Below are 17339 nucleotides of genomic sequence, written 5' to 3'. Positions count from 1 at the left end.
TACTTAGTTACTTTACACCACTGATGAATACTAATAATAATGTTCTCTACAACTAAATGCTACATGATTACAAAAATAGTACATTTCCAAACAGCAGTGGTTTGAATACAATCTGTTGAACATGAACACATAGAAAGAGACATTTGATCATTATGATTATGATTATGATTATTATTATTATTATTATTATGATTATTACCCTTATCATTATTATTATTATTATCATTATTATTCTCACCTGGATGTGAAAGCTGCTGAAAACCTGACCAGCAGAAACCTGTCTAAAGACCTGATCCCTTAGAGCCAGCTCTGTGTGTGTGTGTGTGTGTGTGTGTGTGTGTGTGTGTGTGTGTGTGTGTGTGTGTGTGTGTGTGTGTGTGTGTGTGTGTGTGTGTGTGTGTGTGTATTTTGGTGTTGCTTCAACAGACCACATCATTTGCAGTGGCGTAAAGTAACTAAGTGCATTACTCAAGTAAAATTTTTAGGTACTTTTACTTTACTGGAGCATTTCCAATTTTCAGTACTTTTACTTCTACTCCACTACATCTCAGAGGAAAATATTACACTTTTACTCCACTACAATTATTTGAAAACTTTAGTTACTAGTTACTTAGATTTTGATTATTTTTACAAAACATACATTAACAGCCCTTATATATATATATATATATATAATATTATATATATATATATATATATATATATATATATATATATATATATATATATTATATATATTTCGGCCATTTGAAAATAGCAGATCTACAAGCTCACAATGCGTCGTGAGCTTATATATATATATATATATATATATATATATATATATATATATATATATATATATATATATATATATATATATTATATATATTTCGGCCATTTGAAAATAGCAGATCTACAAGCTCACAATGCGTCGCATCACGACGCATTGTGAGCTTGTAGATCTGCTATTTTCAAAAGATTTTAAAACATTTCATACATTTGAAAACTTGTGAAATGGGACATTCTGCATAATGAGTATAGGCTACTTTCTTCTTTTGGCACTCTAAGTACATTTTGATACCAATACTTTTGTACTTTTGCTCAAGTGAATTTACAATTCCGGACTTGTACTTTACTTGTAACAGAGTATCTCTACGTGGCAGTATTGATACTTTTACTTAAGTAAAACATGCAAGTACTTTTCCACCAGTGATCATTAAGCCATTTAATCCAGGAAGGCATCTGTGTCAGTTTAGATTTTAGCTACAGCCATTATTTTATACTTTGGCGATTCAAAAATAGCAGATCTACCTGACGGACATCATTGATCACAATGACAAACGGATTAAACAGGATTAAACAGGAACGATCAACTCAACCAGAGGCAACAACACCACAGTGGTTGACAGAGCAAAGAGGTCAGGTCAGGTCACACACGCGCACGCGCGCACACACACACACACACACACACACACACACACACACACACACACACACACACACACACACACACACACACACACACACACACACACACACACACACACACACACACACACACACACACACACACACACACACACACACACTCCTCTCCTCCTTGCCATTCCCTCCATTGTCAGATTGTCTCATCAATCCTGTTAATCTGATGGAAGAAACACAAGTAAAGCTCTCTGGTAAACAATGAGAAACTAAACTAAACTAAACTAGTTCAGTTGGTAGAACTTGATCTCCTGCTGTTCTCACACAGTCAGTGTCAACCTGCACAGTGACAACACATATAATAGCCCATTGGTTCTCAAAGTGTGTGTGGGGGGGGGGGGGGGGGGGTTTCCAGGGGGTCCCCAGCAAAATGTGTTAATATAGCAACACAATAATTTGAACCACTTTAACCTTTTATACTTTGGGCTATTTCTTGAACAATCTTGAACATTTTGTGCAAAAATGTTTTTAAAGTGAACATTTTTTACTCAAATCTTTGCTTCTGGGGGTCCCTGGAACACAATATTTTGAGATGGGGGTCCGTGGCCAAAAGAATATCATTTTGGGGGTCCTTGACATGAAAAAGTTTGAGAACCCCTGTTATAGCCAACTGTACGCCCACTTTGTATCTTGTATGATAGATGGACTTATAGATGGTCCAGCACTTTGAACTTGAGCACATTAGCACTTCTTTAAGCATGTAGATGTAAATGTAAAGGCCTTTTTTTTGGGTGTGTCTCTGTCTAAAGGTTTGTGGTGTGTGACTCTTCCTTCACTATGTATCTCTTTGTTTCTAGAGGACTGAGAGCTGCATGGCATGAGAAGAGAAACTATATTAGACTAAAGTAGAATTTGGTGTCAGTGTCCTGGTGGGTTCTGTGTAAAGTCTTCACTGATGTGACATGCAATGATACCATAGTGTTGTTAAATCAATGAATATGAAATGGCAGAATGATAACTTATTGTGTGGACATGTGATCCATTCTGCTCTGTTTTCAAATCACTCTCTACTTTGTTTACTCGGTGTAAGAATAACTTTAGGCCTCATCTATAATGATAGATGAATAAGAAAATTTACATTTGAATTTCTATATAAGGTTTTACCAAAGCATCAGTGAGCCACTGGAGAGGGAGGGGCTACAGAGGGGGAGGGGCTACAGAGCCCCCTCCCCCTGCTTTACGTGAAGAATATGACTGACCCAGTCCACACATGTCCTACTGCAGGTCAAAGTGACGGATGTGCTCCCTTAACTCAAAGAAACACTTGTTGCTATATATGACTCAGCACTGTAGACATGTGAGGTATTATAATCCATACACTAGCACTGTAGACATGTGAGGTATTATAATCCATACACTAGCATTGTAAACGTGAAGTATTATAATCCATGACTCATGAGTTATTGTCAGTGGGTGGTTTGAGTGCAGAGGAAGGTCAGAGAGGATGAGTGAATAACGTGCTGATGAAACAGGCTGCTCAAGAAACTCTGTTTGATGAATGATGTTCGTTAAAGAAACCCTGAGAAGATGAGTTGGAACTTTGTGTCACGTGTGGTGAAAACCAGTGGTGGAAAAAAAGTATTCACATGTTTTACTTAAGTAAAAGTATCAATACTAAATAATAATAAACACTGCACCTTTAAGACTGTTGTGGCCAAGGAAATGTATGTGCAACCCATACAGAAAAATGCAGTTAACACAATTCAGTATTTGAGTAGAAAAATAACATTATAACCAAATGCACAAGTCATCTATACCAGTGATTCGGAAACCTTTTCATGACAAGGACCCCCAAAATGATATGTATTTGGCTGCGGACCCTCACCTGAAAATATGTGGTGCCAGGGACCACCAAAAGCAAAGATTTGAGTTCAAAATGTAAAAAAATAAGAAAATATTTAAAGATTTGCACATATTTTCGAGATGTTTCAAAAATAGCAGATCTACAAGCTCATAGCGCGGCACTCGTCGTGCTGGGGACCCCCTGGTTCCCCCCCCCCCCCCTCCAAGGACCCATAGGGGTCCCCAGACCATTCTGATGAATGTAAGACAGTGGTTCTCAAAGTGGGGACCCCCAGGGGTCCTGGAGGGAGTGCACCAAAATCAGTTGAACCACTTTTAACCCTTTAAGAATAAAACAGATAAATGAGGCTTTATGCTCCATTCTCACTGCCTCACATGGTGCTGGGGCGCCACCCGGTGGCTCAACATGTTACTGCACTGACCACAGAGGAGCCATGCAGGGGTTTCAATCTGATTCCAGCTGCTCATGAGCAACAGACTTCACAGACTTCACAGACTTCACAGACTTCACAGAGACTTCACAGACTTCACAGACTTCACAGAGACTTCACAGAGACTTCACAGACTTCACAGACTTCACAGAGACTTCACAGACTTCACAGACTTCACAGACTTCACAGAGACTTCACAGAGACTTCACAGACTTCACAGACTTCACAGAGACTTCACAGACTTCACAGACTTCACAGACTTCACAGAGACTTCACAGAGACTTCACAGAGACTTCACAGACTTCACAGACTTCACAGACTTCACAGACTTCACAGAGACTTCACAGACTTCACAGACTTCACAGACTTCACAGAGACTTCACAGACTTCACAGACTTCACAGACTTCACAGAGACTTCACAGACTTCACAGAGACTTCACAGACTTCACAGAGACTTCACAGACTTCACAGACTTCACAGACTTCACAGACTTCACAGACTTCACAGAGACTTCACAGACTTCACAGACTTCACAGACTTCACAGAGACTTCACAGACTTCACAGAGACTTCACAGACTTCACAGACTTCACAGAGACTTCACAGACTTCACAGACTTCACAGACTTCACAGAGAGTTCATCCTGTTGCTGCTTCATTGTGTTCGTTGCCTGTGGTGGAAAGTAGGCCTAACTGTGAAAGTATATGTACTCAATTACTGTAGGCTACTTAAGTACAATTTTGAGGTATTTGTACTTTAGTCAAGTATTTCCAATTTCTAATGCTTTTACTTCTACTTCTCCACTACAATTATTTGACAGCTTTAGTTACTAGCTTTGTAGATTTTGATTATTTTTTACAAAACATGCATTAACCACTTAATTCAGCCCTAGGCCTATATACATTTCGGCCATTTGAAAATAGCAGATCTACAAGCTCACAACGCGTGTGAGCTTGTAGATCTGCTATTTTCACGAGAGCAGCACTAGCCATGGTTCACATGACGCTCGTCTGTCACGAGCGTCATGGAGGAGCTTCAACCTGTTTTTTTTTTTTTTTTTTTTTTTTTACAACCCGTACATCTACATAAACCTTTACATTTCAAATATAAAGTGCTGACCCCACGACCATGGATGTAACGAGTTGAATCGGGTGGGTTTAAGTACCCGTATCTTCTGTATTGTTCAATAAAAAGCATTTTAATCCGATTGGTGGCCATTTTCTCCATATGCTTTCAACCATGTGACCCTATCGGTTGCGAGGTGTACTGCACTGTGATTCATTCTAACTCTATAAAAACAATGGCCACCAATCAGATTAAAATGCTTTTTATTGAACAATACGGAAGATACAGGTACTTAGACCAAAGCGTTTCAACTTATAACATCCATGAACATGAGGTCAGGACTTTATATCAGACATATGAACCTTTATGTAGATGAACGGAGTGTAAATGGAAAAAGTGCCAAAACCAGGTAGAAGTTCCGCCATGACGCTTGTGATCAGAACTGATCATGCATCTTATTTCGAAAATCCTCTGACCCGGAAGTGTTAACTTGCGGCGCAGGCGCAATGCGTTGCTGCTGGATCAGCTGTGTGTTGTTGTTGTTGTGTAGTTTAGTGTGTAGTGGTAATAAACACACAGTGTGTGTGTGTGTGTAGTGTGTAGTGTGTGTGTAGTGTAAGTGTGTGTCCACAGGACTATGCACACTGCATTCACGTCGTGTATTTCATGTGCTACACACCCATAGTGTGTATTAATGTTATCTACACACCCATAGTGTGTATTAATGTTATCTACACACCCATAGTGTGTATTCATGTTATCTACACATCGAGCATAAAGGGTGAGTTTTATTGTTATTATTATGATTATGATTCATTAGCATGTAGCTACCAGCTAACATCACACTGTAGTGTTCATAAGGAACATTATAATATTAATAACCTGAGACCTTATGGTGATTAAAACATAATAACTGTTTATATTCATGGTTTATTTATCATGGTTTTGCACCAATTTGTTCATTTGGATATTATTTCCTCCAGAATGTAAAAAATAAATAATATTTGGAAAATGTTTTAAGTCATGTAAATTATGCATTTATTGATCAGTTTCATAAAGTACATTTCTATTCAAGGTCTGTTTAGAGGATTTAAAACCCTAGAGAGCACTATGTCTTGTTTCCATTGTGGTCCTTTGTACTCAATTCATATAGATGAATATGAATTGAACATGATTAAACGTGACAATTAAGGTCCAATATTTCTGCAATTGCTACAAAACCTGTGTATCCCATTTATCCCATCATTTTGTGGCAAAAACAATAAGTTGATAGTCTGATAATGATGCACCATGCATGTTTATTATTATTATTATTATTATTATTATTATTATTATTATTATTTTGCACCGTGCAAACCCAAAGGAGTGACAAAGTCTCCTTTGAGACTCTGCAGTTCCTCAAATTATTGTCTTATTGTATTATTAATAATTATTGTATTATTGTAATTATTGTAATTATTGTAATTATTGTATTATTGTCTAAATAAATCTCCATGAATTCAAGGCTTCATGGGGTGTGTAAATGATAGAAAATACGTCATTTTTGGGTGAACTACTCCTTTAAGACCATTTTTCATATATTTTATTGTTTTACATGTTGGACACACCTGTGCTCTGTGTGTCTGATGTTAAATCAATGAGATTCATTTGATCATTCAGTCCTTCCTCCTGACTGAACATGTGTCTGAGTTTGTGTAATAACGCCTCGTGTTAAAGATATGAAGGTGTTTTTATGTGACGGTGTTTATACGACACAGTGTTTAGTGTAAAGTATCAACACTGGTTCTGTTCACACTGTCAACACATGCAGTCAGCCTGAAGCCTGTTCAGTGGAAACTACACGCTCCACAACCACTGCCGGCTGCCTTTTTTCACTGACCCAAACTAAATACAAACTAAATACAAACTAAATACAAACTAAATACAAACTAAATACAAACTAAGCTACGACCACTAAAACTAAGACTAAATATAGCAAACAAATGTGTCAACAAATAAAAACTAGACTAAAATGTTAGTGAGGGACGAGTGGAGAAGAGATCCAGTAGAACCAAAAGACAATTCGGCTCGGGTGTTGAGCTCTGAAAATAGCTGCGACGTGTTGTGAGCTTGTAGATCTGGTATTTTCAGCATGCAACCAAGTGTAAAATCATCCATTACGACGCCATCAAGGCACCGCCAACATACATTTTAGTCGACTAAATCAACTGTAGATTTAGTCGACTAAAGTCTTATGATATTTAGTTAGTAAAACTTTTTTCCCCTGGATTCTGGCATTTATTCCTCGGCCTAACAGGGATGTGCGTGCAAAGTTTCACAGCAATCGGAGCGTTCATGATTTAAGGCATTTTGTACTAAACGAAGCCAATCTTAGCCAATCAGGATAGAATATGAAAAACAAAAACAGATCTGTCTGGATCACATGACTATAGAGATAATGTGTACCGATATCCGTGATGTTTGGACAAAATGTAAAAGTGATGATAATATAAGAACACATTCAAGTGTCTGACAATGTATAAAGTCACCATACCAACTTTGATGAGGCAGGTCATGATTGTGACATCTATTAACTGTATTCATATGATAATTATTACAGGGGTTGACACTAAGGGTTGACACTAATGGTTGACACTAAGGGTTGACACTGATGGTTGACACTAATGGTTGACACTAATGGTGGACACTAATGGTTGACACTGATGGTTGACACTGATGGTTGCCCGCAAGTAAATAAAACGTTCAGGCAAGTGGAGTTTGCTTTCTGGTTGCCCGACGGGCAAGTGTGTTTTGAATGGGCAAGCAACCGTCTTCATTAAATATGACTGGTTATTCATGAAAGAACAAATAATACTGTTTGTACAAGTAGCAGTTGTGCTCATTGAGACGTTCACTCTGCAGTTATCCATTTATCCATTTATCCATCTATCCATTTATCCATCTATCCATCTATCCATCTATCCATCTATCCATCTATCCATCTATCCATCTATCCATCTATCCATGTATCCATGTATCCATGTATCCATGTATCCATGTATTCATTTATCCATGTATCCATGTATCCATGTATCCATGTATTCATTTATCCATGTATCCATTTATCCATTTAGATTTGACATTCATTTGATGGACTTTTCTGGACAAGTGGGCGTGACCTTTGGGCAAGTAGAACTTGACCTGTACTTGCCAGACGGTCAAGTGCCTCTGAGACCTTAGTGTCAACCCCTGCCTTCAAGACCGGAAACGCATCTCTGTCATTTAGATTTCCTTGGCTAATGAAAAATAGCAGATCAACAAGCTCATAGCGCGGCACCAAGTGCCGCGCTATGAGCTTGTAGATCTGCTATTTTTTGAAAAATGGTGAAATGTGTGCCAATCTTTGAAAATATATTTTTTAAAGCAAGCATTTGTAAAAATAAAATCTAAAGATCTGAGTAACAAATGTTTGCCTTAAAAATATATATATTCAAAGATTTGCACACATTTTCACGTTTTTCACATTTGCTCATAGCGTGGCACTCTTTTGAATAGCCAAAGAAATCTTAAAATGACATGGATGCGTTCCTGGTCTTAATGGATTAATAATAATAATAATAATAATGATAATAATAATAATACTTATAATGTAATCATCTCTTAACTCCTCCCATACAGGAAGCCAGGAGAACAACCATGGAGATGATGACATCATAAACAAGATGTCTGCTTCTCCACGGCAGTGATCGTTCTGTTCACACCCGTATGAACACAACAAAACAAAACAGTTTAAAATAAAGTCAAAGAACCTGAGACCTCACCATGGCTTTCCTGGACAACCCTGCCATCATCCTGGCCCACATCCGCCAGTCCCACGTGACCAGCGACGACACGGGCATGTGTGAGATGGTTCTGATGGACCAGGACGTCGACATGGAGAAATGCCAGCTGGCCCTGGTGCCCGGAGGCACCGACTGGACGGGATCTATGGGATCAGGACAAGGTTAGTAATAGTGACCGACTGTAGTGGACCAATAGGATCAGGACAAGGTTAGTGACCGACTGTAGTGGACCAATAGGATCAGGACAAGGTTAGTGACCGACTGTAGTGGACCAATAGGATCAGGACAAGGTTAGTAATAGTGACCGTCTGTAGTGGACCAATAGGATCAGGACAAGGTTAGTGACCGACTGTAGTGGACCAATAGGATCAGGACAAGGTTAGTGACCGACTGTAGTGGACCAATAGGATCAGGACAAGGTTAGTGACCGACTGTAGTGGACCAATAGGATCAGGACAAGGTTAGTGACCGACTGTAGTGGACCAATAGGATCAGGACAAGGTTAGTGACCGACTGTAGTGGACCAATAGGATCAGGACAAGGTTAGTGACCGACTGTAGTGGACCAATAGGATCAGGACAAGGTTAGTGACCGACTGTAGTGGACCAATAGGACCAGGACAAGGTTAGTGACCGACTGTAGTGGACCAATAGGACCAGGACAAGGTTAGTGACCGTCTGTAGTGGACCAATAGGATCAGGACAAGGTTAGTAATAGTGACCGACTGTAGTGGACCAATAGGATCAGGACAAGGTTAGTGACCCACTGTAGTGGACCAATAGGACCAGGACAAGGTTAGTAATAGTGACCGTCTGTAGTGGACCAATAGGATCAGGACAAGGTTAGTGACCCACTGTAGTGGACCAATAGGATCAGGACAAGGTTAGTGACCCACTGTAGTGGACCAATAGGATCAGGACAAGGTTAGTAATAGTGACCGTCTGTAGTGGACCAATAGGATCAGGACAAGGTTAGTGACCGTCTGTAGTGGACCAATAGGATCAGGACAAGGTTAGTGACCGACTGTAGTGGACCAATAGGATCAGGACAAGGTTAGTGACCGACTGTAGTGGACCAATAGGATCAGGACAAGGTTAGTGACCGTCTGTAGTGGACCAATAGGATCAGGACAAGGTTAGTGACCGACTGTAGTGGACCAATAGGATCAGGACAAGGTTAGTGACCGACTGTAGTGGACCAATAGGATCAGGACAAGGTTAGTAATAGTGACCGACTGTAGTGGACCAATAGGATCAGGACAAGGTTAGTAATAGTGACCGACTGGACTAAGGCCCACATAATCAAGGATTTTAGCCCGTGTTTTTGGAGGGTCTACTTCATGATGTGATGAATGTATGGTGGTCTTCATGATGTGATGAATGTATGGTGGTCTTCTCTTCATGATGTGATGAATGTATGGTGGTCTTCTCTACATGATGTGATGAATGTATGGTGGTCTTCATGATGTGATGAATGTATGGTGGTCTTCTCTACATGATGTGATGAATGTATGGTGGTCTTCATGATGTGATGAATGTATGGTGGTCTTCATGATGTGATGAATGTATGGTGGTCTTCATGATGTGATGAATGTATGGTGGTCTTCATGATGTGATGAATGTATGGTGGTCTTCATGATGTGATGAATGTATGGTGGTCTTCTCTTCATGATGTGATGAATGTATGGTGGTCTTCATGATGTGATGAATGTATGGTGGTCTTCATGATGTGATGAATGTATGGTGGTCTTCATGATGTGATGAATGTATGGTGGTCTTCTCTTCATGATGTGATGAATGTATGGTGGTCTTCATGATGTGATGAATGTATGGTGGTCTACATGATGTGATGAATGTATGGTGGTCTTCTCTTCATGATGTGATGAATGTATGGTGGTCTTCTCTTCATGATGTGATGAATGTATGGTGGTCTTCATGATGTGATGAATGTATGGTGGTCTTCTCTTCATGATGTGATGAATGTATGGTGGTCTTCATGATGTGATGAATGTATGGTGGTCTTCATGATGTGATGAATGTATGGTGGTCTTCATGATGTGATGAATGTATGGTGGTCTTCATGATGTGATGAATGTATGGTGGTCTACATGATGTGATGAATGTATGGTGGTCTTCATGATGTGATGAATGTATGGTGGTCTTCATGATGTGATGAATGTATGGTGGTCTTCTCTTCATGATGTGATGAATGTATGGTGGTCTTCTCTTCATGATGTGATGAATGTATGGTGGTCTTCATGATGTGATGAATGTATGGTGGTCTTCATGATGTGATGAATGTATGGTGGTCTACATGATGTGATGAATGTATGGTGGTCTTCATGATGTGATGAATGTATGGTGGTCTTCTCTTCATGATGTGATGAATGTATGGTGGTCTTCTCTTCATGATGTGATGAATGTATGGTGGTCTTCTCTACATGATGTGATGAATGTATGGTGGTCTTCTCTACATGATGTGATGAATGTATGGTGGTCTTCATGATGTGATGAATGTATGGTGGTCTTCATGATGTGATGAATGTATGGTGGTCTTCTCTTCATGATGTGATGAATGTATGGTGGTCTTCTCTTCAGGTGACGGAGGGGGAGGAGGAGGGGGTCCTGGCGGGGTGGCGGACCCCCACGGCTGTGACCTGTCCCAGTCCATGGACATCACGTCCAGCTGGGACTTTGGGATCCGCCGGCGCTCCAATACAGGTACTGTAGGCCATGAAGCCGGTTCACTGTGGAGCTTTAAAGAGCAGCTGAAATGAAGACGATCCACAATGAGAAGGTAGAAGAAGAGCTCGGTGCTCATCAGCGGGACACATTAAATATAAAAAGAAAGAGACACCAGTCAAACACTGTTGTCTTCCTCACAGTTTGACTGTGAGGAAGACATACACAAAGATCATGGTGCTCGCCATGCCCAGGATGAGTGCTTCTATCCGGGGTAAAAGACGTGCCTATGCAGCCGGTGCAAAGCTCCGTGCTTCGATCCACGGAGAGGAGCACAGCTCCTGTTTTAACAAGGAAACGCATCACAATATGGAAACGTAATTCTCCCAAAAACACCATTTCAGCTGCTCTTTGAGGAAGCATGTGTTTGTATCTGTTTTTTTGGGGGGGTTCCTGTTACAAATCTGGGGCCATTACTGGAACATGAGGCAAATCTACTGGTGTTTGAGGCTAAATGTTGTATCAGAACAGGTTGTTGCTGGTAGGGGTGAGGGTCAGGGGGTGAGTGTTGCTGGTAGGGGTGAGGGTGAGGGTGAGGGGGTGAGTGTTTACAATGATTCAATGTATTTTTGGTTGGTCTGCAGCGGTGGTTCTCAAACATTTAATTTCAAGAGAGTGTATAGAACTGTACACTACAGTTACAGACCTGTAAGGGTCCATTTGGTTCTATTTGTACACTCTCAGAGTTACAGACCTGTAAGGGTCCATTTGGTTCCATTTGTACACTCTCAGAGTTACAGACCTGTAAGGGTCCATTTGGTTCTATTTGTACACTCTCAGAGTTACTGACCTGTAAGAGAACCCTGAGGGTCTCTGGACCACACTTTGAGAACCACTGTAAAATGAAAGCTTGAACAGAATAAAAGGCTGTTTGTTTCTAAGCTCTTTGAATGAAGGTCATTAACACAATACTCAGGATATTCAAATGACCATGAAAACACTGGTATCTGATTGGTAGGGTTTTAATGGCTGATTATTTGTATAATAATGATTGTATATTCATATATTTATATAATATATGCTGTATATGTTTTTTAATGTATCTGCATGTGAATGCTTATCATGTGAATGCTTATTTGCTGAATTGTATTTCTCAGGCTTTTTAAAGGGATTTCTCATTTTCACAATCAGTTTTATTACAGGTTTACAGGTGGAAATCAGGGAAATATGTTTGTGTGCAAATTCCATCATTTGGTTGATTTCAGGACAGAACAAGGGGAGGAGTAACGTGTGTGTGTGTGTGTGTGTGTGTGTGTGTGTGTGTGTGTGTGTGTGTGTGTGTGTGTGTGTGTGTGTGTGTGTGTGTGTGTGTGTGTGTGTGTGTGTGTGTGTGTGTGTGTGTGTGTGTGTGTGTGTGTGTGTGTGTGTGTGTGTGTGTGTGTGTGTGTGGAGGCATGAAGCAACAATTCCTGGACGTTTGATTTGAAGTGTAAATTAGGTGTTTGGTGTCAGAGGGAGTCCAAAGGCTAAACTACTAATTTTACTGGAGTAAAATTTGTAGTTTTACTGTAGTTTGTACTGGAGTAAAAGGAGTAGTTTTACTGTAGTTTGTATTGGAGTAAAAGGAGTAGTTTTACTGTAGTCTTTATTAGAGTAAAATTAACCGTTTTACTGTAGTTTTTACTAGAGTAAAGGAGTAGTTTTACTGTAGCTTTTCTAAAGTAAAAGGAGTTGTTTTACTGTAGTTTTTACCAGATTAAAAGCAGTAGTTTTTCTGTACTTTTTACCAGAGTAAAAGGAGTAGTTTTACTGTACTTTTTACCAGAGTAAAATGAGTAGTTTTACTGTACTTTTTACCAGAGTAAAATTAGTAGTTTTACTGTACTTTTTACCAGAGTAAAAGGAGTAGTTTTACTGTAGTTTTTACCAGAGTAAAAACAGTAGTTTTACTGTAGTTTTTACTAGAGTAAAAGCAGTAGTTTTACTATAGTTCCTTTTGGCTCCCTTGGGTGTTCATGGTGTGTCATTGGGTTATTGTTATTGCTGAAGGCTCATTGTAAGTGAAGCTGAAGACTGATTGTCTCATCAGGATGTCAACCAGAGAAGCAGAACAAACCCAGGGTGGCTGGTAAGATCTGACCACACGTCTATATTTAACATGTTCTGTTCTTCTAGGCCAAGGACCCCTTAGCTGAGAGAGAGAGAGATGAAGCAGGGACCCTTACTACATATTATATATATATATATATATACACACACTACACAGATAGCTTCATAGACCTGTTTGACAGACACTGTCAACCATGGAATATTCCCTGTGACCTCCGTCCTCACAGACATGACTGGCTGAGCCTTAGGGCAGGTACACACTGTACACACTGTACACACTGTACACACTATACACACTGTACACACTGTACACACTGTACACACTATACACACTGTACACACTGTACACACTGTACACACTATACACACTATACACACTGCACACACTGTACACACTGCACACACTATACACACTGTACACACTGTACACACTATACACACTATACACACTGCACACACTGTACACACTGCACACACTATACACACTGATTTGATTGATTGCACATCACTAAATTGGATGAGATCTTACTTGGAGGGTAGAGAACAAGTGGTTGACATCAACGGAACCATGTCCTCATCCCTCCCGGTGAGCTGCGGGGTTCCTCAAGGCAGCATTCTAGGGCCGTTACTGTTCCTTCTATACATTAACGACATGAATGCTGCCTGTAACTGCAAACTGTTCCTGTTCGCTGATGACTCGGCACTCCTGATCTCGGGTGAGGACAAGTTGCAAGTTGAGGAAGCTCTCAGCTCTGAACTCTCAAAAATCCGTACCTGGCTTACTGATAACAAACTGTCTCTACACCTTGGGAAAACTGAATCCATCCTATTTGGGACCAAACATTCCCTCAGTAAAATGAAGGTAAATGACTTCAAGGTCAAAGTCGATGACACAATCATCACTAGCAAAGAAGAGATTACCTATTTGGGATGTATTCTTGACAAATACCTGACAGGTGAAAGCATGGCAGCAAAGGTGGTCAAAGGAGTAAACCAGAGAACCAGATTTATGGGCAGAGTTTCCTCTTTTGTCAACCCTCAGGCCCTCAGGACCCTCTCAGGGGCCCTGATTCAGCCCCTATTTGACTATGCTAGCTCCTCTTGGTACTCCAACACCTCAGTGTCACTGCAGACTAAGCTTCAAACCTCCCAAAACAAACTGATCCGACTACTTCTCGGACTGGGGCCCATGACCCACCTCTCTCCCACTCACTTTGCCAGCCTAGGCTGGCTCAGGGTGGAATACAGGGTTAAACAACTAAAAATGGGTCTGGTCTTCAAAATTGTAAATGCAGATTTGCCCGATATGCCCCCTATACCCGCATATCTGTATAAATACCTCGAAAAAGTTAGTGACACCCACAGCCACGAAACTAGAGGGAGCGTAAACAACAATCTGGTACCACCCACCCATAAAACAAACATGGGCAAATTCTCCTTCTATAGCACAGCCACCAAGGAATGGAATAGTCTAACCCAGTGGTGTCCAAAGTCCGGCCCGCGGGCTATTTGCGGCCCGAGGACAAATTTTATACGGCCCTTGGCTTCATTCCTAAATTGTATTATGAACGGCCCGCCTGCACCTTCAAAAAAATAAAAAGATTTATAAAAGTGAAAGTTGCATTTTCCTCCTTCGCCTCAGGATGGCTGCACCTTCTCTAGCTCTTGCTTAACCCTAAAACCGAAATAAAGTAACAATAAAACGCCCAAAAACGCCCCAAATCCGCCTATAATCGAAAATGTTCGCGCGTGCGCGCTCTGCGCGCGAGCAAGCTGGCCCTTGGGTGTTTTCATATTTTCTAATTTGGCCCCCTTTGAAAAAAGTTTGGACACCACTGGTCTAACCCCATCCCTCATTCAAAACAGCCCTAAAAACCCATAAAATAAAATAATAATAAAAATTTCAATCAATCAATCAATCACACTGTACACACTGTACACACTGTACACACTGCACACAACTATCCTTCTCCGTTCTCTACACTGGCTCCCCGTAGCGGCTCACATTCAGTTTAAAACCCTGGTGCTAGCCTATAGGGCAGTGAAAGGAACAGCTCCTTCTTACCTCCGGCTATGGTCGATGCTTACACCCCTGCCCGACCACTTCGGTCTGCCGCCTCGGGGCGACTGGTTGCCTCGTCACTCAGTGGTCCTTCTGGCCGATCTACACGGTCACGACTTTTTTTATGTTCTGGCCCCACAGTGGTGGAATGAACTCCCCACTGATGTCAGGACAGCAGAGTCACTGATGTCAGGACAGCAGAGTCACTGATATCAGGACAGCAGAGTCACTGATGTCAGGACAGCAGAGTCACTGATGTCAGGACAGCAGAGACACTGATGTCAGGACAGCAGAGTCACTGATGTCAGGACAGCAGAGACACTGATGTCAGGACAGCAGAGACACTGATGTCAGGACAGCAGAGTCACTGATGTCAGGACAGCAGAGTCACTGATGTCAGGACAGCAGAGTCACTGATGTCAGGACAGCAGAGTCACTGATGTCAGGACAGCAGAGACACTGATGTCAGGACAGCAGAGACACTGATGTCAGGACAGCAGAGTCACTGATGTCAGGACAGCAGAGTCACTGATGTCAGGACAGCAGAGTCACTGCCCATCTTTCACCGCAGGCTGAAAACCCACCTCTTCAGGAAACACTACCCTTCCTCTTCACCTTGCCTACTTGTTAACTAGTTGTACGAACTCTTGTTTTATTGTTTTATTGGATCTTGTTTATTCGTTACACTTATTTGTTTTATCTCTTGCTCATTTGATTTTCCTATGTGTCTCATCTGTTTAAGAAAGTAGGTAGCTGATATATTGCACTTTTACCTTAGCGCTAGGTATACTCTTAGTTGCTTGTTTTAGAAGAGAATACACTTCAGACTTCTGGTGATTAGTAGTTTCGTTCCCTACCTATGTTGAATGCACTTATTGTAAGTCGCTTTGGATAAAAGCGTCTGCTAAATGACTGTAATGTAATGTAGGACTTTTAAAGTGGTCGGGGAGTCATCTGATCGTTAAGCATTTCACACTACAAAGAAAACATCACATGGATGCACCTGGGACGTATCATCAGTGTTGTAACCCGGGGTCATCGGGTGTTTCGGGTCTCGCAACAACATACACCCTCACCCAGGTGACCCAGCCGGGGTTGATCAAGCCCCAGAGTTACGTCCCAGTAGCTACTGTACCCACGGTCAGTCCTCTGAGGGACAGACAGGGACACTCAGTCCACTTCTCTGGAACTACTCTGCTGGGGCCGGGGGAGAGGAGAGGCTCTGGCACGTGGAGGGACTAGGCTCTGTGGATGGCCTCCTGGCCGGGCTCCTCCTTCGTCTCACCAGGTCCAGGACCTGAGGACACAAGTCTCTTTCTTGAAATCGGCTGTCATATATCGTTTTGGTTTTTCTCACCTGCACGTGCTTCAAGATATGAATATTATGTCACATTCAATCTCTCTCTCTGTCTCTGTCTCTGTCCAGCTACCCTCCCGGTACTGTGCTCTCATTGGCTGTAGCATGGCTCTCCTCGCAGAGTGATCGTAACTCCATTCATACTGTGTGATGTCCAGTCGGGGACAGAGCCAAAGATCAAACCTAAAGTAGTGTCTAGAAACGCTCGGGAAGGCATCGCCGAGCACCGTTATCACTGCCCGATCCTCTCGCAGAGCCTTTCACACACAGCGAGCAAAACCCGCTCCATATGTAAGCTATAGGGTTCAGTGATGCTGATAGGTCTGTTTCATCCATATGGAAGCTATAGGGTTCAGTGATGCTGATAGGTCTGTTTCATCCATATGGAGGCTATAGGGTTCAGTGATGCTGATAGGTCTGTTTCATCCATATGGAGGCTATAGGGTTCAGTGATGCTGATAGGCCTGTTTCATCCATATGTAGGCTATAGGGTTCAGTGATGCTGATAGGTCTGTTTCATCCATATGGAGGCTATAGGGTTCAGTG

General features: G+C 41.4%; 1 protein-coding gene across 1 annotated transcript in view; it reads left to right on the top strand.

Moving 5' to 3' along the window:
• Positions 1–5348: 5348 nt before the first annotated feature.
• Positions 5349–17339, top strand: part of mapkap1 (MAPK associated protein 1) — a 52288-nt gene continuing 40297 nt past the window's right edge. The window contains 4 exon segments of the mRNA XM_080418725.1: positions 5349–5544; positions 8421–8745; positions 11182–11304; positions 13355–13393. Coding sequence (XP_080274851.1) covers positions 8565–8745; positions 11182–11304; positions 13355–13393 — 343 coding nt within the window. The 5' untranslated portion in view covers positions 5349–5544; positions 8421–8564.

Source organism: Gymnoscopelus braueri (assembly GCF_963280865.1).
Source record: "Gymnoscopelus braueri genome assembly, chromosome: 22".
Lineage (NCBI taxonomy): Eukaryota > Metazoa > Chordata > Actinopteri > Myctophiformes > Myctophidae > Gymnoscopelus > Gymnoscopelus braueri.
This window is presented reverse-complemented; position numbering and strand designations above follow the sequence as displayed.